The sequence below is a fragment of the Podarcis melisellensis genome (genome assembly GCF_964234715.1).
Source record: "Podarcis melisellensis genome assembly, chromosome: 2".
Taxonomy (NCBI): domain Eukaryota; kingdom Metazoa; phylum Chordata; class Lepidosauria; order Squamata; family Lacertidae; genus Podarcis; species Podarcis melisellensis.
In genome coordinates, this window is record NC_138529.1 from 110,560,214 (window position 1) to 110,584,440 (window position 24,227).

At 46.5% G+C, this 24,227-nt stretch overlaps 1 protein-coding gene across 1 annotated transcript; it reads right to left on the reverse strand.

Annotated features, from left to right (window-relative positions):
- Positions 1-9,414: 9,414 nt before the first annotated feature.
- On the reverse strand, positions 9,415-22,482 carry LST1 (leukocyte specific transcript 1). Its single transcript, XM_081903457.1, has 5 exons — positions 22,307-22,482; positions 20,896-20,947; positions 17,827-17,937; positions 14,187-14,209; positions 9,415-10,530 (listed from the first exon to the last, which is right to left on the reverse strand). The coding sequence occupies exons 2-5, from the start codon at positions 20,921-20,923 to the stop codon at positions 10,279-10,281; spliced, it is 414 nt and encodes a 137-aa protein (XP_081759583.1). The 5' UTR covers positions 20,924-20,947; positions 22,307-22,482; the 3' UTR covers positions 9,415-10,278.
- Between the last annotated feature and the right edge of the window lie 1,745 nt (positions 22,483-24,227).

Below are 24,227 nucleotides of genomic sequence, written 5' to 3' on the forward strand. Positions count from 1 at the left end.
CCTTAGGCAGGGATAGGTGAGGCGAGTGGTGAAACTGGGCACAGCAACTGACGCGGCACTTTATTTTTGTATAGCACAGACGTGTCTCCCCATCTTGGAGAGCAAGAGGCCCCCCCACAGTTCAAGGAAAGTTTCCAGCCAGGCAATAAGTCACTCAAGGAGAGGATGGAAGAAGCCTGGTGAAGGGCAGGGGTGACATCTATGGGGAGACCTGGGACCGAGCCCTCCCAGATTTTCAAGGAGCGGTCCGGGCCCCCTAAATATTCTGTGGCCTGTGGCAGGTCCCAACAAACTTACCCACAGCCATGGCAAGCCTTGCGGGGTCTACCAACAGACCCCACTGGGGCCCCACTGGGCCTTCTCTTAATAATAATAATAATAATATTTTATTATATATTATTATATATAATATAATAATGCCCTCCCAACAGAATGTCAAAAGCACAAAAGCACAATAAAGAAGGCCACTGGGCCTTCTCTTAATAATAATAATATATTATATTATTATATATTATAATAATGCCCTCCCAACAGAATATTAAAAGCACAATAAAACATCAAGCATTAAAAACTTCCCTGTACAGGGCTGCCTTCAGGTGTTTTCCAAAAGTCAGATAGTTGTTTATTTCCTTGACATCTGGTGGGAGGGCGTTCCACAGGGCAGGTGCCACTACTGAGAAGGCCCTCTGCCTGCTTCCCTGTAACCTCACTTTTCACAGTGAGGGAACCATCAGAAGACCCTCGGAGCTGGAACTCTGTGTCTGGGCTGAATGATGGGGTTGAAGACACTCCTTCAGATATACTGGACCGAGGCCGTTTAGGGCTTTAAAGGTCAGCACCAACACTTTGAATTGTGCTCAGAAACGTACTGGGAGCCACTGGAGGTCTTTCAAGACCGGTGTTATGTGGTCTCGGTGGCCACTCCCAGTCACCAGTCTAGCTGCCACATTCTGGATTAGTTGTAGTTTCCAGGTCACCTTCAAAGGTAGCCCCACGTAGAGTGCATTGCAGTAGTCCAAGCGGGAGATAACTAGAGCATGCACCACTCTGGCAAGACAGTCCGCAGGCAGGTAGGGTCTCAGCCTGCGTACCAGATGGAGCTGGTAGACAGCTGGCCTGGACACAGAATTGACCTGCGCCTAGTGGGCCTCTTACTGCCGTGCAATGTCACACACATGCACCCCCCCCCCAAAGTTGGGCAGAACCCAATGCATGTGGTGAAGGATAAGGCCTAAGGAGAAGGCAAGTTGCCTCGGAAAGTGGCATGGCCTAGGGTCCTGAGGGTCAAACAGAGAGGCCTGGAAGGCTGCATTAGTCCCCTATGACCTGAGGATCCCCACACCTGTTGTACATAGAGAGAAAGCCCTCTGGCCAGATCCTCAACAGGGTGGGAGCTTACATAGCCCTATTTCAAACCTGCTCAGGGATGGCTTTATTGTAAACAAAATCTGCCCTTCTTCCCTTATGGGGTATGCAAGAGCCCGTATAGAGTCCTTAAGTGGGTTCCCTATCGGTAGGAGAAAATAACAGAGGCCAACCAGAGAATATTGAGAAGAAAAGCAGCTAGTAAGCCTGATCTTTATTAAAGCTCTTGCAACAGGGTGCTCCCCTCACATGCAGGAGGACGGAGGAGAACCCAGAACAAAAGTGTGCATGCCTTTATATAGACATTTTAAATTCCCTTCCCTGGAGCTCAAGACCACCCCTCCATACATCATACATACATCACAGAAGGGGTGTAACCCAAGACCACCCCCCACAAACATCATACCTACATCACAGAAAAGGTGGTCTACAACAGAAATTTGAATGTTGTTGTTTTTCCTGTCTGCCAGGTTATCTGATAATGCGTTATCTGATTGCCTTTCCTGGTAGTCTGGCCATTCCTTTGAGATGGTGATTTCCCAATTCCTGAGACAATGGGAAGGTTCCCTCACCCCCTCCCTCCTTGCAGAGAAAACATTTGGTCAGTTTGGGAGTCAAAATGGTTTCAGGGCAGTCTTCCTGTGCTGCTCCTGACATGTCGTCCACATATCTATATGGTTGGTACATTTATGAACATTTATTATATATATAAGACCTTAAATTTTTTTATTACAGTGTCACTGTGGACCTGCAGCCTGAGGCTGTCCGTTTTCTGGAACTCTCTGCACTCGGTCTTCAGAACTCCCTTTAATTTTAACTTATTAATTCTGCAATGGTATAAATTGCTTGCTGGCCTGAGGCCATCAAAGCAGCGTACAGCAAGACAAAGGTAAAATAAAATAATAGCCATACATATTCTAAAAGCATTGCTACAGATGCACAATTAATATTTCATAAATGACCGGATCGCACTTCACATCATGATGTCAGGCGCCTGTCAAATTTCAGCCGGTAATTGATTCCAGTAGGCCGGTAGCTGCAACACCGAAAGCCCCATTTTGAGAACACGCAGTACACTCAGCAGCACTCCATCTGAGGAGTGCAGGGAAATATGGGGGAGAGGCAGTTCTTCAGGTAGCCTGGTTCCAAGTTGCTTTAGGGTCTTGACATGCAGAAAGGAATCAAGATGTACGCAACTCAGTTTCAGCAACTGGCGGGCGATTTGAAGTCTTTGGGTTATCCAGGCCAGGTACAAATCCTAGAAGCCTGGCCTTTTCCCTTGAAGACACAGCAATGCCATCTGTCTGCTGCACTACTGGCGTTAATTCTCGGCTTCCATCATGCGACCTCAGAGACTCTCATGGAAGACTGCATGCCAGGCAGGAACCTAAACAAGGACTTTATTGGCTGGCTGAACCAAGGACAAGGTAGACACAGGAAACTCCTGCTTCCACCTAGATTACAACGCCACCTGGTGACTCAAGTGTATAATGACGCTATCCACAAAGTCTTCATCAGAGTTTGAATATGGCCACCCATTAAAGCTATGAGCGCTCACTGGAAGGACAGATCGTGAAGCTGAGGCTCCAATACTTTGGCCACCTCATGAGAAGAGAAGACTCCCTGGAAAAGACCCTGATGTTGGGAAAGATGGAGGGCACAAGGAGAAGGGAACGAGAGAGGACGAGATGGTTGGACAGTGTTCTCGAAGCTACCAGCATGAGTTGGACCAAACTGTGGGAGGCAGTGGAAGACAGGAGTGCCTGGCGTGCTCTGGTCCATGGGGTCACGAAGAGTCGGACACAACTAAATGACTAAACAACAACAAAGGCCCCAAGATGAACCGAGCCATCGAGTAAAACTCTGCTGGATGCTATTTTTGAAAATGTGGAAGTCTTTCAAAGGTTTCACTTGCAATTTCCCCTCTCAAAACATACTTTACATAAACATCGTTGCACAGAGATCCACTAGGGGGCACTGCATGGTCACACACTAGGGCTAACCTGGGTTTACACTAGGATTATGATTCCAGAACAAGACAGAGAGGCAAAACGCCGATTGCTGTGTGTACACCGTTGTTATCTGCAGCAGCATGGATTATGTATTTACGTGCATCCTTAAAACACCCGTGTTCACGCAGGTGGAGGGTCCTTTGCTGACAGTCCATTCATGTATGCATGCTGGCTTGCACCATGGTGTCCTGTTTTGGGGCTGCTTCATAGCTGACACCTGTATACTTACAAGTGTAGGGAGGAGACGAGTGTTTGTAAAATGTGTACTGGAGACTCTGCAGGAAATGGTGTCAGAAGTGTCAGGGATTGAATCTGTGAGCTGGGAGACGTCAGGTGGTTGTTTGGTTTGTGTGCCACCAACTGGCCAAAGGAGAGAACTACAGGCAAGAAGCCTCTTAACGGTGATAGGCCTGCAGCAGGCTATGTGAGCTTGGCATCTTAACAACATTTCCAGCCCAGGTTCACTCATCAGCCCTAGCCAGCATGGTGAATGGTCAGGGATGATGGGAACTGTAGTCCTGCAACTTCCAGAGAGCAATACATTCTCCACCCCTGATTTTAGGACTTGCAGAGCAAAATTAAAGTGGTTCTGGAGAAAGCAAACGACCCAGTGATCTGAACCAAAGATTTTTGAATTTTATTGATATTGATGCAGCATTTCATGTTGCATTTTATGCTGTTTTATGCTGTTTTTAAGGGACGCGGGTGGCGCTGTGGGTTAAACCACAGAGCCTAGGGCTTGCCGATCAGAAGGTCGGCGGTTTGAATCCCCCGACAGGGTGAGCTCCCGTTGCTCGGTCCCTGCTCCTGCCAACCTAGCAGTTCAAAAGCACATCAAAGTGCAAGTAGATAGATAGGTACCACTCTGACAGGAAGGTAAACGGCGTTTCCGTGTGCTGCTCTGGTTTGCCAGAAGCGGCTTAGTCATGCTGACTACATGACCCGGAAGCTGTACACCGGCTCCCTTGGCCAGTAAAGCGAGATAAACACCGCAACCCCAGAGTCAGCCACGACTAGACCTAATGGTCAGGGGTCCCTTTACCTTTACCTTTTATGCTGTTTTTAAGTCGCATTTTAATCAATGTTTTATATTTGCTGTTAGCCGCCCTGAGCCCGGTTTTTAAACCAAGAAGAGTGGGATATAAAAAAATGTTGTTGTTGTTGTTGTTGTTGTTGTTGTTGTTGCTGTTATTAAAGGGCTTACATCCAACATTTCCCAAGCTGCAGCGCTCCAGAGGCTGTTGGACTCCAATTCCCATTAGCCCCAGACAGTATGGCCAATGGCTAGGGAAGATGGGAGTTGTTGTCCAGTAGCATCTGGAGTGCCCCGGGTTCGAAACACATGCATATAAGACCTCTCTAAGGACTCAAAGGTTGTTCTATCTCTGCAAAACACAACACACACACACACACACACACACCAGTTTAAAAATATTTTTAAATGACTGAACTTTATATAGTTGCAAAAAAAAAAAGCCATTTAGGTTCCTGTTTTGTGACCAGGCCTACAGAAAGGATTTGATCCTGTGAAAAAGAAGCATTAAAAGTCATATGTCGTTTGGTCCCCCAACCAATCCATTACAAAGCAACAGGTGGAGGTTGCAGCCCGTTTCTGCAAGACCAAGGACAGCTCAGACATTGCTCCAGCAACAGCCAGCAAGCTTTAATTAATGGGATCTTAGCTGGCATGGAGGACGCAGGTAGTGCTGTGGGTTAAACCACAGAGCCTAAGACTTGCCAATCAGAAGGTCGGTGGTTCGAATCCCCGTGACGGGGTGAGCTCCCGTTGCTCGGTCCCTGCTCCTGCCAACCTAGCAGTTCGAAAGCACGTCAAAGTGCAAGTAGATAAATAGGTATCGCTCCGGCGGGAAGGTAAACGGCGTTTCCGTGTGCTGCTCTGGTTCGCCAGAAGCAGCCTCGTCGTGATGGCCACATGACCCGGAAGTTGTACACCAGCTCCCTCGGCCAATAAAGCGAGATGAGTGCCGCAACCCCAGAGTCGGCCACGACTGGACCTAATGGTCAGGGGTCCCTTTACCTTTACCTTTAAGTTGGCATGGAGGACATAGAATCATAGAATTGCACCAACCCCCAGCAATGCAGGAATCTTTTTGCCCAAAAAGGGGCTTGAACCCATGACCTTGAGATTAAGAATATCCTGCTCGGTAGACTGAGCTATCACTGTATGTATCCCTGCCATGGGAAGCTGCTTAATACTGAATAAGACCAACAACATCTCTAGCCCAGAACTGCCTACAGCGGCTGCAGCTGCAGTTCTCCAGGTTTTCAGGCAGCGGGTCTCCTCCAGCCTGACTTGGTGATGAAAGGATGACACCTAGAGCCTTTTGTATGCAAAACAGAGGCTCTATCACTGAATGTTCTCCCTCTTCGGAAGCTAGCATTAGCTATGCGGGACAAGAAGCTACAGTTAGAACTGGATATGGAACAACTGATTGGTTCAAAATTGGGAAAGGAGTATGGCAAGGCTGTATTTTGTCTCCCTGCTTATTTAACTTATATGCAGAATTCATCATGCGAAAGGCTGGGCTGGATGAATCCCAAGGCGGAATTAAGATCGCCGGAAGAAATATCAACAACCTCAAATATGCAGATGACACAACATCGATGGCAGAAAGTGAGGAGGAATGAAAGAACCTTTTAATGAGGGTGAAAGAGGAGAGCGCAAAATATGGTCTGAAGCTCAACATCAAAAAAACGAAGGTCATGGCCACTGGGCCCATCACCTCCTGGCAAATAGACAGGGAAGAAATGGAGACAGTGAGAGATTTTACTTTCTTGGGCTCCATGATCACTGCCGATGGTCTGAAGCTCAACATCAAAAAAATGAAGATCATGGCCACTGGGCCCATCACCTCCTGGCAAATAGACAGGGAAGAAATGGAGACAGTGAGAGATTTTACTTTCTTGGGCTCCATGATCACTGCCGATGGTGACAGCAGTCACGAAATTAAAAGACGCCTGCTTCTTGGGAGAAAAGCAGTGACAAACCTAGACAGCATCTTAAAAAGCAGAGACATCACCTTGCCAACAAAGGTCTGTATAGTAAAAGCTGATCCATTCTGAAGGAAATCAGCACTGAGTGCTCACTGGAAGGACAGATCCTGAAGCTGAGGCTCCAATACTTTGGCCACCTCATGAGAAGAGAAGACTCCCTAGAAAAGATCCTGATGTTGGGAAAGATGGAGGGCACAAGGAGAAGGGGACAACAGAGGATGAGATGGTTGGATGGTGTTCTCGAAGCTACCAGCATGAGTCTGACCAAACTGCGGGAGGCAGTGGAAGACAGGAGTGCCTGGCGTGCTCTGGTCCATGGGGTCACAAAGAGTCGGACATGACTAAATGACTAAACAACAACAACATATTTTGGTCTGGAAATTCCATTGGGAGCAAAACAGGCTGCAAACTGTGCTACCATGATCCTCTGCAGGGGTCAGAAATTGCATTGCAGTTTTGTAATGCCTGTATGTCTGGAGTTGTGCAAATGCTGCAATTTCGCAGGTTTCCTTTCAAACCCACTCGTCTGCTTTAGAATTTCACTTCCCTTCAGGGTGTGTTATAAAAAGGATCCTTGGCAGGATCGGGGGGCAAATGTTTGGTTTGCTTCACATCTTAATGTCTATCTGCCTACTCGGCGCTTTCCAGAACAACAGGCAAAACTGAAATGCAAACTGAAATCTTTCAAAATGTGCACTTTTTGCAATGCAGTTTTCTCTGCATCTACAAAAATGTAGATATCAGCAGAAAACGTGCATTTAAAAAAAGCATAGACTCGTGGAAAATGCATTCACAAAATGCATTATGTTGAGGGTAATCGCTTGCAAAAATGTGTCTGTTGGGGCTAAAGGGCTGACAAATTTTCAGGACGTCTTTAAAAAAACACACACACAGAGAGACAGAGAGAAACTGATGTGGACCTGTGGCAAACTGAACTTAAGATGGGAGAGATGAGAAATTGCTGGAAACTGAAATAAAGAGATTCACCACTCCCTAACTCTGGAAGAGTTCCCTTGCAACCTATACATGGGATGCCAGAGATTGAATTCTACATACAAAGCGCGACGTTTGGCCCTGGGCTTAAGGCCTTCCCTCGAGTGCTTGCCGGCGAAGGGTGCCCCAGTCAGCTGCCAAGGCTATGTGCAGAGGAGCGAAATGGGAAAGGGGGCAGGTTACAGCCAGCACTGAGAGGCAGCTATGTTGCATTTTAGCCAGAGAGTCAGCAGCTCCTAAGCGTGAACTACATATTACCCTTGTGTTGCATCAGCCAGGCCACAGATGGGTGGGGAGCTGCCAATCGTAGGAGCATAGGAAGCTGCCTTTGAATGAGCCAGGCCATGGGGTCATTTAGCAGAGGCAGTACTGCGTACACTGGCTGGCAGGGGCAATCTCCATGGTTTTCAGACACAGTTCTCTCCTAGCCCACCATGGAGTTGAGGGGGAATAAGCCTATGGCCTTCTACATGCCAGGGCTGGATTAACCATTAAGCAAAATAAGCATGTGCTTAGGGAATCGTGGGAAGTGGGGGGAAGGGGCACCATGGAGATTTTCCATTGCTGGATTCTTCACATTAACAGTGACAAAATTGCTCAGCTGAACATTCGTTTTCTCAGCTGAGATATATAAAAAATCCCAACAGAACAACTATGTAGCAAGGCACGGGCTGGGTGCCTCATCTCTTCTGCTAAGTGTTGGAAGCAGATGTGTTACGTAAGATTTGTTTTGAGGATCTGATGAAAGACTTTGCAATTAGAAAAAGTAGCAGATTCCCCCCCCCCCAAATATAGATAAAAGTGTACAAAAGTAAACATTGTTTTCCACCTTACTGTTGGATTTGTTTAATTTTTAATTTTTTAAAAAAAATTACGGTTGAATCTTGTTTATATTTTGAATTAAGAACTTAATTCGTTCTGGAGGTCCGTTCTTAACCTGAGGTACCACTTTAGCTAATGGGGCCTCCCACTGCCGCCGCCCGATTTCTGTTCTCATCCTGAGGTAAAGTTCTTGACCTGAGGTACTATTTCTGGGCTAGCGGAGTCTGTAACCTGAAGCGTATGTAACCCGAGGTACCACTGTACATGAGGGCACCAAAATCTTTTAAGTGCTGCATGCGAAGCAGGTGACCTGCAACGGAGTTTATTTTTCTTCTCCTTTTCAAAGCTTCCTGACCGAGGAGGCGAGAGGAAGTGCAAAGCCCTTCCTCTTTTCTTGAAACTCACCCACCCGTTTTTTCCGTGGGAGAGAAGGAAAGAGCAACACGCTCAGAACCTCAAAAGAGGAGCTTTCTCTTTTCTTGCTCGCGACCTATGGGGCAGTTCTAGCTCAGAGTTTATTTATTCCCCCCCATTTGCACAGTCAGTCATCCTTTGAAGCATAGACCACCTACCTGCCAAAGCAACACACCCCAGTCTCTTCCCCCGCAAATGCCACCTCTCTATATACATCTGAAGTTGGAGGGCATGAGATTAGGGTAGCCTAGCACATAAATAGGGACGCGGGTAGCGCCGTGGTCTAAAACCACTGAGCCTCTTGGGCTTGCCGATCAGAAGGCCAGCGGTTCGAATCGCCACAACGGGGTGAGCTCCCATTGCTCGGTCCCTGCTCCTGCCAACCTAGCAGTTCGAAAGCACATCAAAGTGCAAGTAGATAAATAGGTACCTCTCTGGTGGGTAGGTAAACGGTGTTTCCATGCACTGCTCTGGTTCGTCAGAAGCGGCTTAGTCATGCTGGCCACATGACCTGGAAAAACTGTCTGCGGACAAACGCCGGCTCCCTTAGCCTGTAAAGCGAGATGAGTGCCACAACCCCAGAGTCGTTTGCTACTGGACTTAATGGTCAGGGGTCCTTTACCTTTACCTTTTTTTAGAACATAAGTGCTCCTTGCACTGTTGCGATGTTCTGTTCCATTCCTCCAGCAACCAGACAGTGAACGTCGCTGGATGAGTTTGACTTTAAGACATCCTACAGCGCTTCAGCCACATTCGTTGTAAGATTATTTGAAAAATGAAACTAAAATGAGGAGACCTTCACAGTAAGTTTTACTGGTGCACCTTGCTTTGAGGGGCAGCGAAAGACAGACTATTGTAGACTCAATGAAGATAGTGTACAGTAGGAAAATAACAGCTTTGTGGAATGAGAGAGGGCAGGGTGAAAACACAGATGCTGGCAATATACAAGAAAGAGGGTCCCTGTTTTCAGCTCTGACATGCTGGGAAATCTGGTGAGATGTCACAGCGCAGATACGGAACCTGCTTTCTGTCACAGAGTTGGTTTTCTTCTAGGCTAGTCCTCATGATATATATATTCACATATATTCACATTTTTGCACCCCACCTATTGTTCCATACATGGGGGTCCAGCCTGAGAGGTAGGTCAGTTTAAGAGGAATGGCTTATCTGAAGCCCAGCCCATTGGAGATTTGAACCCAGGTCTCCAAGTCCATGACAGCGTGTCAGCGGCTGTAGAGATGAGCTTGGGCAGGCATAGGCAAACTCCGGCCCTCCAGATGTTTGGCACTACAATTCCCATCATCCCTAGCTAACAGGACCAGTGGTCAAGGATGATGGGAATTGTAGTCCCAAACATCTGGAGGGCCGGAGTTTGCCTATGCCTGAGCTAGGAAGTGTCTTCATCCCCCCCTCAACCCCCTTCCCTGTCTTTGTGAAAATGGAATCCAAATGCAAAAAGGGGGGGGGCAAAATAAATTTGGCACACCCCTCCCCGCAAGATCTATGCAAAGATATTCAACCTGCATCAAACAGTCCAATGGCAGAATGTTTCAGCTTCTCTGGGGCCAGAATCCGAGCACAGCAGATACACAGTCCACATCAAGCACAGAACCTTCTTCCCCTCGCTAGGAATCTCCCATTCCAGTCCAACGAAAGTTCAGTCCTGTTCCACGAACGACTGGTCCCCACTCACCGCGCCATCCGTTCCGTCCTCTTTGTTTGGTTCAGGCCTGCAGTGGCTTCCTTGACTGACCGTTTCCTTTAGCTCTGCCACTGTAGCATAGTCGTTGTTGAGAGATGCCAAAGGGGCTGGGCAGGTCCCCCCATCACACTGCCCCCTATTGGAATCGGGGAGGTTCTGCAATTCGGCGTAATGCAAGCTACCTTCATCCGGATTGCCGGCCACACCCTAGTGATGGTGAAGTATACAGCAAGAGGTCACATCGGTTAGTACCAAAAGATGAGAAGAGCGGGCCGGTTAATTCGAACCGGAACGTGAAATTCAACCCCACCACTACCACCATACCTCCTCCTCCATCCTTGTTGGCCCCTGGGAGTTCCCTGGGCACAGTGCTTGGGTGATGGCAGAAGCCACCATTGGCAGAATTCACCTGTCAGGGAGGGTCTCAAGCCCATCTCTCCTTATCTCCCCCTGTGAGGGCTATGTTTCCCTCACCTGACCTCACAATAGGCATGGATTTAGTTCAGTTTTGGTTCTCTCGGTTTCCTATTTTTCCATTCAGTTCTCCCCATTTCTGAAGCAGTTTGTTTGTTTGTTTGTTTTACAAAAAAAAATCGCAATGAAAATTATTCAGCATTTTAGTGTGAATTTCTCCGAATGTGCACATTTTCTGTATGCAGCTTTGAGCGATGTACACATTTTTTTTTTTTTTTTTGCAAGCAATTCATCCTAGCACAGTGGTACCTCGGGTTACATACGCTTCAGGCTACAGACACCGCTAACCCAGAAATAGTGCTTCAGCTTAAGAACTTTGCTTCAGGATGAGAACAGAAATCGTGCTCCAGCGGCGTGGCGACAGCAGGAGGCCCCATTAGCTAAAGTGGTGCTTCAGGTTAAGAACAGATTCAGCTTAAGAACGGACCTTCGGAACGAATTAAGTACTTAACCCGAGGTACCACTGTATTCAGGGACACGGGTGGCGCTGTGGGTTAAGCCACAGAGCCTAGGACTTGCCGATCAGAAGGCCGGCGGTTCGAATCCCCGCGACGAGGTGAGCTCCTGTTGCTCGGTCCCTGCTCCTGCTAACCTAGCAGTTTGAAAGCACATCAAAGTGCAAGTAGATAAATAGGTACCACTCTGGCGGGACGGTAAACAGCGTTTCCGTGCACTGCTCTGGTTTGCCAGAAGCGGTTTAGTCATGCTGGCCACATGACCCGGAAGCTGTACGCCGGCTCCCTCGGCCAATAAAGCGAGATGAGCACCGCAACCCCAGAGTCAGCCACAACTGGACCTAATGGTCAGGGGTCCCCTTACCATTACCTTTACCACTGTATAATACATTTTTGCATGTTCCTTTCACCACTCATTTCTATGCGCACTTTTACTTTAAATAGATGCATTTATTTATTTATTTATTTATTTGTAAATATTGTTTGATTGCAGAACTGCATCCTGGGAGTAAGCCCTATGGAACTCAACAGGACTGACTCTGCCTAGACCTGGGGCTCAGCTAGACTGGTAAAGAAAAAGTGATTTATGCACGTTGTATATGAGATATAACATTGTGCCACCAGACAGAGATGCGCAGTCCCGTTTTCCTCTACCTGTTTTCCCTGTTGACATTTGCAACGCATTAAACTGGAGCGCTTCTCTGATGGGTCTAGATCCAGCCCTGGTTCGTATTGTGTTGTGCAATTGTGTGCACTCAGAAGTAACCCCCACTGAGTTCAACGGAACTTATTCATATTTAAGTGGAGTTAAGGTTGCAGCCTTAGTCCCTTGCCTGGAAGAAAAATATCTGTATTTGGGCCTTTGCTGTATCAGTTGATTTCCTCTCTACCCACCCACTTTCTGCAGCAAGTACAAATTTAGCCTTATCACCTCCACCACCACAATTCTGGTCACAGTTCAGCGGAATTCAGTTTCATCCCACTGCTCAAATTTTATGCAAATCTAAGTCCTTTTTCGGGTCGCGCACTTCTTCTGCATTTTTTTTTTAATCCAGCTTCCTCTGAGAAGCTAAACGTGTTTCTCTGGACTGTACCAGACTTTAGATGTGCTCTCATAGGCTTGAATTATTCTCCGGTCCTCTGGACAAAAAACCCCCACCTCTCCACATAGAAAAGCAGAAGACAGGAAGAAGGTTTTCAGCCTGGTCTCCTTCCTGACACATCAGTTTTCTACGTGTATAAATATTTCCCCTCCCCCCCCCTATTTAGTCATGAGAGCCCTTGTCTACAGTCCAAAATGGTACAGTCTCAAGAAGACACTGGCTGGTCATCACTAGGGACATATATAGGCACCTATTTTCCCATTCCACCTTGGATTTGTCGCATGCAGCGCTGTTTCTGTTCCGCTGCAGTTCATCTCCCACCCAAAATGACATTAGCCATATTGCAGGACGTCCTCATTTCACGCGCACAATTTCAACCATACGTGCTTAACGGCAGGCTGGTTGAAATAGCGCAAGTCTAGTCCCACGCAAGGTGGAGAGCTCTTTTTGAACCAGGTCCACTTGGGGGCAAGGTCCACTTGGCACACCAGTTCTGGAATGCTCCCTGAGATCACGCGGGACAATCTAAGATCTCACGTGAACATCCCTAGCCTTCCATTTCCATGGCAGCAGGTGGGCCCCGTGAGGCCCACTTGGCATGCCAGTTTTGGTAATGCTGGGGTGTTCCCTCCCCCTCTCACTCACTAGCCACAGGATACCTCCAAAGGTTTGACTACATGCTTAACCCTCAGAACCGAACCCTTGCCTAAGATGAGGGAACACTGTACATTATCAGCTACATAGATTACATTGTCATTAAGTTATTGCAATGAAAAGGAAATGCAATACAAATTGGGGGGGGGGGGTAGGACATAATTAAGTGTCATTTGTGGGCTGAAAGCAGCCACAACAACATACAGGTAAAAAAGGTAAAGGACCCTTGGATGGTTAAATCCAGTCAAAGGCGACTATGGGGTTGCAGCGCTCATCTCGCTTTCAGGCTGGGGGAGCCGGCGTTTGTCCACAGACAGCATTCCAGGTCATGTGACCAGCAGGACTAAACCGCTTCTGGCGCAACAGGACACTGTGACGGAAACCAGAGCACACAGAAACGCTGTTTACCTTCCCACCGCAGTGGTACCTATTTATCTACTTGCGCTGGCGTGCTTTCAAACTGCTGGGTTGGCAGGAGCTGGGACCGAGCAACGGGAGCTCACCCCGTCACGCGGATTCGAACCGCCAACCTTCTGATCGGCAAGCCCAAGAGGCTCAGTGGTTTAGGCCACAGCGCCACCCACGTCCCTACAACAACATATACACTGAGTTGGTTTCCAATTTCTGGACATGAGGCAAACCAGTGAACACTGGTTTCCACTCCAACATCGCTAGACACTACACTGAACTCAGGCCAGTGTGCAGCTCATGGGATGAGAACTATTTTTAAGACAAGCCATTTCAAAACCACAATTATCAGCTCTAACACCTTGAATTTATCTCAGGGATGACCATCTGGTATTGATAGAATTTAGAGTGTAGAGATGTTCCTTTAGCATTATGAAGGTTGGTGATGTGAGGGTTTGCCCTAGAGCCACATGGCCCAGGCAGTTCCAGAGGCCTAGGGCAGGGATAGCCAATGTGGTGATGTTTGGGGCAGGCTGGCTTGGGATGATGGGGCGTGGAGCCCTGACATCTATAGGACTCCACAATGCCCTAGAGGTTGTTGCGCAAGTTTGCCTTAGAAGCTCCGGAGAATAAAGTTCCTTCGAGCCATTCCGCATTCCTCCAGTTCGTCTGTGGATCCTGAATCTACATGCTGCAAATGTTTACAGTTCTTCCTCACCCAACCTCCTCTGCCCGCTTGGTGATTGTCTCTAAATCACACCATACTTACTTCTACAGGTTTTCGCTTCTTTCCTGCGAAAGAAAACAAAAACACTTGTTATACCCGAAGGAGCGTCTTCACCCCTATCGTTCTGCCCGGACACTGAGGTCCAGCGCCGAGGACCTTCTGGCAGTTCCCTCGCTGCGAGAAGCCAAGTCACAGGGAACCAGGCAGAGGGCCTTCTCGGTGGTGGCGCCTGCCCTGTGGAACGCCTCCCACTAGATGTCAAAGAGAACAACAACTACCAGACTTTTAGAAGACATCTGAAGGCAGCCCTGTTTAGGGAAGCTTTTAATCTTTAATAAATTATTGTATTTTAATATTCTGTTGAAAGCCGCCCAGTGTGGCTGGGGAAACCCAGCCAGATGGGCAGGGTATAGATTATTATTATTATTATTATTATTATTATTATTATTATTATTACCATCATCATCATCATCAGGACAAAAATTGTGAGGTGTGTTTGCTTTCATTTTATATTCTTCTTTCCTCAGGTTGTGCTTTTTTTTACAGCAAACAGCAGCCCAGGAAGCTGCCTTATAACCAAAACCCAGCCACTGCATTCTCCATAATCATCACACATCCACAAGCTTGGGAAAACCCCCGAGGTTTGCAGAAGTACAGAAATACTTTACATGCAGGCACGCAAAGCTCGCATAGGGTAACCACCAATTTTTCCAGGCAAAGTCACTGGGAGGAGCAACATTGTCAAGACATTCTGTTGCTCCCAAGGCAATTTACAGCCCCCACTTCTTAAAATGTGGTTGCATTGGGTCCCAGTAGCAGCTGGACTTTGTAGCTGCTCGCACGGTGATTTTCTGTGTATACAAAAGTGATCCTTAAAAGTATTTGACGAAGTGAAATATCTGATTTATAGGTCCCTCCAGAATATTTCTTTGGAATATTCCTCCCCCAATATTTCTCCCCCAAGAGCTTTTGACAATACAGTGGTACCTCGGGTTAAGTACTTAATTCGTTCCGGAGGTTCGTTCTTAACTTGAAACTGTTCTTAACCTGAAGCACTATTTCTGGGTTAGCGGAGTCTGTAACCTGAAGCATATGTAACCTGAAGTGTATGTAACCTGAATATGTAACCTGAGGTACCACTGTATATCACTGATGCAATATATGTATGTGAGTGGTAGATGTACACTGGGTCATCCACATATCATTTTGGTAGATTTGGTGCCATCCAGAGAGGTGCTTTTACCCTACATCTTCCCATAATGGTTGGCTGGTGGTCTCTGATTTTAAAGGTTTGTGCATTTTTGTTATAAATATATATAGCTGTAAATTGCTTTGGGTTTTGTTTTTTTTAAAAAATATAGTAGTATATAAATATTTTTTTATGAATAAAAACAACTCTAACCCAGAACATTTGTGGTGTGGAAAGCCGACAGGATTTCAGTAGGAAGTGGCAAGACATGCACTGATTGTGGAAACAAAGCAGTCTGCCATCCCACAAACACCTGCAAGTCTTTTATATGCATTGGAAGCCACCAAGAGTGGCTTATTATTTATATCCCAGACGGATGTGAGGGGTATAAATAATAAAATTATTACTAAATAAAATAATTACTAAAATTATTACTAAATAAAATAATTACTAAAATTAGCGTTGAAATAATTACTAAAATTAGCGTTGAATAAATTTCGTATTCTAGCAGGGGTTTTTTAGGTTGAGATATTTCCCTGTCCATATCTGTACAGTGGTACCTCGAGTTAAGAACTTAACTTCAGGTTACAGACTACGCTAGCCCAGAAATAGTACCTCGGGTTAAGAACTTTACCTCAGGATGAGAACAGAAATCGTGCGGCAGCGGTAGAAGTGGTGCTTCAGGTGAAAAACAGCTTCAGGTTAAGAACGGACCTCCAGAACAAATTAAGTTCTTAACTAGAGGTACCACTGTACTGTTTTGAATCTGTCATGGATGCCTTTGTTGAGATTTCTGCATCAAAGCAGGTTGATGATCTTCAGGTTTCTTTTGAACTCTACAATTCTATAATTTTAGAGCTTTTAATAAATTGCTTCATCACTTTTTCTTTGCTCGCCTGCGACCCTTGATAATATGATAAATAGCATACCCTCCAACATTTCTCTGATGAAATTAAGGACATCCTATTCCATAACAACAACAACAACAAGTAGTTTATGGTTTATACCCATTTGACTGGGTTACCCAAGCCATTCTGGGCAGCTTCCAGCAAACAAAAACATAATAAAACATTTTTTAAAAATTCCCCATACAGGGCTGTCTTCAGATGCCTTCTAAAGGTTGCCTAGTTACTTATCTCCTTGGTTCGGGGGTTGGATAACTCCATACCCTCCAACATTTCTCCAATGAAAATAGGAACGTCCTAAGGAAAAGCGGGACATTCTGAGATCAAATCAGAAACTAGGACAGCTTCTGTAAAACCAGGAATATTCCTGGAAAACAGGGACACTTGGAGGGTCTGAAATAATAAATACACAAAACAAAGGATGTCTGAAAGGGGGCCTGTATCTGTGTTCTGGTCCTCACCCTAGACCAGGAGATGTAGTTTGTATGGGCACAGGAGGCAGCTTTATGCTGAGTCAGATCCTTGGCGTACTCAGTTCAATATTGTCTACACTGACTGGCAGCCTCTCTCCGGGGTGTCAGGCAGGAAGCCTTGCGCAGGGAGATGCCAGGAATTGAATTCGGGATGTGATAGGAATGTTATGGTCTTAGATATATGGTAATGTTCATAAGTGTACCAACCAAGCACATACATAGATCAGCACAGGAAGGCCAACCTGGAACCATTTTGATTCCTAAACTGAGCAAATGTTTTCTCTGCAAGGTCAAACTGGAAAAGCCTCCCCATTGTCTTTTCCTTCACAAATCCTGTCTTAAGGGTATGTCTGTGTTTGAATAGGGTGTGAGCCTGTGACATGGCCCAGGAACTAAGTATTTATCATTACAAAAGACTGGCCAGGCTCCCCAGGCAATCCAATCAAGTAACCTGCCAAACAGGAGATAAACAATATTTAAATTTCTGTTTTAGACCGCCTTTTCTGTGATGTAGGTGTGATGTATGTGGAGGGTGGTCTTAGGTTACACCCCTTCTGTGATGTATGTATGATGTTTCTGGGGGTGGTCTTGATCTACAGGGTGGCAATTTCAAAAGTCTTTATAAGGCCTTGCGCGCCATTTTTCTGGGTCCCTCCTCTCTCCTGCGGGTGAGGGGAGCACCCTGTTGCAACAGATCAATAAAGGCCAAGCCTACAGGCTGCTGTTTTGCTCCAAGTAATCCTGGTTGGTGTCTTTGTTTTTGTCCAAGGGAGCTCTCAGATTTTTCCGTTAACAGGGACCTTTTGCATATGCGACCACAGAAATCTGTCCTTTCCCCCCAAGATCAGGTCTCTTCGAAACGCAAAGCCAATAAACTTATTGAGGTTTCCAAACTGTTGGGGACCGGGACTGATTTGAGGAAAGTATTCTCAACTTTAGAACAATTCCCCACTTCCCTACTCGTTTCAGGAACAGAGGTTTAGGACCTTGCAGGCTCTCCAGCGAGGACCAACGTCTCAGCTAAAAAGGTTTTGATTTTAAAAAAGGATGTCCTTTGTTTCAGGCAGTTTTTCTCTCCTGCCTTAGAGGCTGATATTTCGCAAGGAGATCGTTACCTCTTTTGCAGACCCGGCAGAGGCAGATGGAGAGGATCACGATAACCAGCAGCATCAGGAGAATGGCCGCTCCTCCTCCGAAGAGCAGCCACTTTGTGATTTGGCAGCGATCTGCGTAATTGGGAAGATGTGACGCCATCAGTGCCAGGGAGCCCAGTCCCCCCTCTTGCCCCCCCCATTCCTCTTGCCTATGATCCCACTCCTCGCCTTGGAACCAAAACTAGCTGTAGTTCGTGTCACCCCTCCTGAGGACGTAGGCCTGAGGGGGCTGGAGCAAGACCTCTTCCACCCAGCGCCCATTCCAGAGGGTGGCATGGCTGGGCATTTGCCAGGCCACACCAGCACTTCCACTTCCCACAGAGTATCTGGCGAACAGATGCCACCTAAGAAAATTCTTTCAGCCAGAGAGAGAGAGAGAGAGAGAGAGAGAGAGAGAGAGAGGAGGCAGTGCCAGCGTGTTCCAGAGTGGGGGTTTTGTTGTTGTTGTTGTTGTGTGTGTGTGTATACACATACACACACACACACACACACACACACACACACAGCATAGCTGTCAACTTTTCCCTTTTCTTGCGAGGAATCCTATTTGGAATAAGGGAATTTCCCTTAAAAAAGGGAAAACGTTGACAGCTATCACACACACAGTGGACGCCCGGGTTGTGAACGTGATCTGTGCGGGATACACGTTAGCAACCCGCAGCGTTTGCAACCCGCAGCTGCATGTTTGCGCATGCACTGGTTGCGATTCGGCACTTCTGCACATGCGCAAAGCGCAATTTAGCGCTTCTGCACATGTGCGACCACTGAAACCCAGAAGTAATCTGTTCCGGTACTTCCGGGTTTTGGCGCATCTGTAACCCGAAAAAACGCAACCTGAAGTGTCTGTAACCCAAGGTATGACTGTATGTATATATGTATGTGTATGTGTATGTATACACACACAGAGAGAGACACACACAGTGGTACCTTGGGTTACATACACTTCAGGTTACATACGCTTCAGGTTACAGACTTTGCTAACCCAGAAATAGTACCTCGGGTTAAGAACTTTGCTTCAGGATGAGAACAGAAATCGTGCTCTGACAGCGCGGCGGCAGCAGGAGGCCCCATTAGCTAAAGTCGTGCTTCAGAACAGTTAAGAACAGTTTCAGGTTAAGAATGGACCTCCGGAATGAATTAAGTACTTAACCCGAGGTACCACTGTGTGTGTGTGTGTGTGTGTGTGTGTGTATACACACACACACACTCACAGTGGAACCTCAGTTTTCAAAAGTAATCTGTTCCGGAAGACCGTTCAACTTTTGAAACGTTCAAAAACCAAGGATCACCTGGGGGCCGGAAAAATCCTTTGAAAAATTGGAAAAACACACAGCAGAAGCCGTTCAGCTTCTGAGGCACATTCGAAAAAGCAAGCAATTACTTCCAGGTTTCAGCGTTCGGCTTCCAAATTGTTCGGCTTCCGAGAAGCCCGAAAAACCAAGGCTCCGCTGTATTCGAGTTAGGACATTTTAAAATTCAGCTTTTGTGAAATGACAGTTATTTGCTATTAAAATGCACGATTCATCATGACGCTCTTTCATCTAAGTAAATGTGTGTTTGAATATTTAAAGGGAAGATTTAACACGTGCCCTTTCACGTGCCCTTTTGAGTTTGTTCTTTCCTTCGAGGAAAAATGCTTTTTGAAAAGTCCTGCCGCCTATCCCAAGCTCCTGTTGGATGAGCTCACACAGATTGCCTGATTTCTTTTTTCAAAGCAGTCGCAACACACACAATAGGATGTTTGCCTGAGCCAATCTAAGGCCTTGAGAAAATTACCTGCTCATCTCAGTTACCCTACCTCATCGTCAAAAGCTGCCACCCAAAAACGTATTCTCCCCATTTTCCATGCCTTGGTGACATAGGTGCCAACTCCCTGGGGACCTGGGTGCCTGGGCACCCACAAAATTCCCCATGAAGGGGCCGGGCACCCACAAATTTTGGTGCCGGGGCCTTGCACACTGATGGCACTCACAGCCCTGAGCACCCACGGTTGTGGGGCCAAACAGGCACTCCTGCTGGTGATGAGAGTATAGGTGAAGGGGTCCAAGCAGAGGAGGAGAATGAGTTTTGGGGTGTCTTCTCTCGCCTTTGTGGCTCTGACGTTCTGGGTAAAAGCACAACCCAGCTCAGGGGTCCATGGGAGGTGCAGTTTCCACAGCCCCTGGGAGAACGACATTTCCTATGGTGCCACCGACCCCATGCTGAGGCACAAAGCTGGAAGCAGTAGATTGTTAAAAGCCGCCAGGAATTGTAGGCCGGCGGATAGTAAACTACACTTGCCAAGATTCTTTGGGGGGAAGCCATGTGTTCTAAATGGGCATTAACGATACGATACAATATCTTTATTGTCATTGTCCCATAGAGAACAATGAAACTGAAAAATCTACGTAAGACATTCAAAACCCCCTAAAAACTCTGAAACCCCATTTTAAAATACAATATACTATAGAGACCCCTTATACTGCGTTTAGAACCAGAATTGCATTTGGGTAGAAACGGTTTCTCAGATGGCTAGTCCTGGTCTTTATAACCCTGTACCTTCTTCCAGAAGGCAGAAGCTAAAATAGATCATTTCCGGGCTGCATACTATCCTGCGCTATCTCTGCAGCTTTCTTATGGCACCTGGCAGCATAGATTTGCACCCAATTATTCTCTCTGAAGTCTTTACAACCCTGGACAGCATTGTTTTTCCCCTGACAGTGCAGCTCCCAAACCACACACACAAACCATAAGTTAATACACTCTCCACAGTACAATGGTAAAATGTCATTAACAGGTCCTTTGAAAGATTGTTTTTCCAGAGGATTCTCAGAAAATATAACCTCTGCTGTGCTCTCTTCATCAGGTCTTTGCTGTTTTCTCCCCAGGTTAGGTCATCTCTCAACTCCATTCCCAGAAATTGAAACCCCTCTGTCCCACCTCTGCCCCTGCCCCTTGAGGAACCTGCCTCAGTCTACCCAATGACAGGGCTGGCCCCGATCCCAACCTGTGGATGAGAACATTTGACACCAAGGGCTGAAATGCACCTACCGTCTCCTTCACAATGCAAAACAAGCATCGCCAGAGTAAGAAATGAGGTGTTCTAGAACGAAACAAAAGAGACAAGTCAAAGGCATGGGATTATTATTATTATTATTATTATTATTATTATTATTATTATTTATGGTAGTAGGGGGCAGGCTGTCTCAGAAAACATTTTCTGCTGTTATTGATCTATAATTAAGGAACTTGAGAGTCCCATGGACTGCAAGAAGATCAAAGCTCTCCATTCTTAAGGAAATCAGCCCTGAGTGCTCACTGGAAGGACAGATCCTGAAACTAAGGCTCCAATACTTTGGCCACCTCATGGGAAGAGAAGACTCCCTGGAAAAGACCCTGATGTTGGGAAAGATGGAGGGCACAAGGAGAAGGGGACGACAGAGGACGAGATGGTTGGACAGTGTTCTCGAAGCTACCAGCATGAGTCTGACCAAACTGCGGGAGGCAGTGGAAGACAGGAGTGCCTGGCGTGCTCTGGTCCAGGGGGTCACGAAGAGTCGGACACGACTAAACGACTAAACAACAACAACTTAAGGAACAACAGGGTTTCCCACTGGCAGATAAAAAGCATTCCAAATGTTCAAACTGCTTCATGTACAAAATCTCAGTAAACCCTCACAACTGCCTTGGAAGGCAAGTCAGTAACATAATCATCTCTATATTGGAGATTGTGGAAGAAAGGTAGCTGAAGCTGAGGAAACAATGACTCGTCTGACAGTCACCAAGCCTGTCTGAGATAATTTTGTACCTAGAATCGCAGCTCGCATGATTAACTGCTGCACTACATTGCTGAAAAAGTTACATGGGGTGTTTTATAACCACAACAACAACTCCAAGATATGTGTCCAATTTGCACAACGCATGCTCAGCTATCACAACTGGCACAGAACCGTAGAGTTGGAAGGGGCCGCAAGGGTCATCTAGTCCAACCCCCTCAATGCAGGAATCTTTTGCCCAACGTGGGATTCGAACTCACATCCCTGAGAGGAAGAGTCTCGTGCTCTGCCAGCTGGTCTGTACAGCAGCTACACAGCAAACTCAAGTGCTGAGTGCCACCAGAATTGCAGACAAGAACCCCCAGGGCTTGCTGAAGTACAACATAAAATAAAATAAATAATAAAATTAAAATTAAAATTAAAATTAAAATAAAATAAAATAAATAAAACTGTTGAGCTCACACAGCTCAGTCACTCCACTGCTCCAGCCCTCTGAACTTTGTAGGTGACTGAAGCCTCAGACATTTCACAGGAAGACTCACTGAAATCTCTCCCTGCCCCTAATATTGGTGTCTCTCTTCATTCACCCATTATTTTGCATGTTCTCAAATCCTCTGCCCTTCCCACCACTCTCTCACAAAAACAGGCCCTAAGTGGCTCACAGGTTCCATTCAATCCCCTCTTACCTTCTCCCACTTATTCAGTTTGGTCCCAAGGGCTTTGGGGCGTCTTCAACATCCCAAGCGCTCAGGCATCCGTCCTCGGCCGTCTCTCTTTGCTTTCGATCTGACACCTTCTTGTGACAGATGTCACGAAGCAGTGAGCTGCAACTTCTGCTTCCACCAGGAAATAGGGACCCAGCACACAAAACCAGAACTTACAGAGCAGATGTTTCCATTCGACCACTGGGGCAGAAGAAGTAGGGCTCAGAAGGCCCTCACTAAGGAGGACGCGGGCTCCACTCCCACAAGAGAGAAGTCTCAAGATTGCTATCTGAACTGTGAAAAACGCAGGCTTCGTGTTCTCAGGTTGAACTTAGCCAATCCAAGACAAAAACTGGGTTAACAAACCCAGTTTGAACGACAGTCGCCAGAAAAGCAATGGAATGAAATGATCAAGGCGGCCTGATGACTTTCCCCCCAGGGTGCATTGAAATGGGTGTTTGTTTGGGTTCTTTTTAATATATAATTTTTATTAAAATTTACATTTCAAAATGTTCATTTAAACAACCTTAAATCAATGACTCCCCTTGGTTCATTTTGCATACCACACATCCCTGAATATTTTACATGAACTGAACCATTCAGTAATCCATTGTTACATCCATTAAAATTTATTTACACGGTTGAATTTATCTTAGTGCTACCAGCGTTTTTAAACGAACACAATTTTCACCCATATATTCAGTAAACATTTTCCAGTCTTCTTTAAACGTATGTTCTTCTTCTCTTCTTCTATATGTTAAATTTGCAAGCTGCACGTATTCCATTAGCTTAAGTTGTCGTTCATCTTTCGATGGGACCTCGCTCGTTTTCTGTTTTGGGGCTGGCAAAACACAGACCGCAGTAGTGGTATACAGAAACAAACTTTTTTGACACCTGGGAATTTCCATCTGAATTATCCCCAGCAAAAAGGACTTTGGTTTTTTTGGTAAGGTACTTTTAATCTCCCCCCCCCCAATTCATTATATATCATTTCCCAATACTCTTTTACCTTTTTACAAGTCTTCTACATATGATAAAACGTACCCTTAACCTCATTACATCTCCAGCATTTATATGATTCGGACTTATACATTTTAGCAAGTCTAAAGGTAAAGGTAAAGGGACCCCTGACCATTAGGTCCAGTTGTGACTGACTCATCTCGCTTTATTGGCCGAGGGAGCCGGCGTACAGCTTCCAGATCGTGTGGCCAGCATGGATAAGCCACTTCTGACGAACCAGAGCAGCGCACGGAAACGCCGTTTACCTTCCTGCCAGAGCAGTACCTATTTATTAGACGAAGTGTGTCTGTCCATTGTTCTTCACTTTCATGAGGAACTTTTAAAAAAACAAATATTGCTGTTCAGCTAGGCACTTGATGGCTGAAAGACCAGCAGCCCTGTACATTAAGTCACTATTACTATCCCCATATCAGAGGTGGGAGGACTGAGGCTGAGACTAAGTAGCTTGCCCAAGGCCGCAGCCAGGATTCAGGGCACTGCAACAGTCAAACCTTCTTTATAGCTCAGTCTATTAAGCCACTATACAGCCATACCTCAGGTTACAGACGCTTCAGGTTGTGTTTTTTCGGGTTACGGACCACCAAAACCCAGAAGTACCGGAACGGGCTACTTCCGGGTTTCAGTGGCTGCGTATGCGCAGAATCGTGCTTTGCGCATGTGCAGAAGCACCAAATCGCAACCCGTACACAGTGGCGTAGCGTGGGTTGTCAGCACTCGGGGCAAGGCCAGTAATTTTCACCCCCTAACCCGTGGATTTGCGCCCCCTAACCCTAACCACCAGGCGTTGCGCCCGGTGAGGCTGGCCCCCCTGCACCCCCCACGCTACGCCACTGCCCGTACGTGCACAGACGCGCAGCTGCGGGTTGCAAACGCTGCGGGTTGT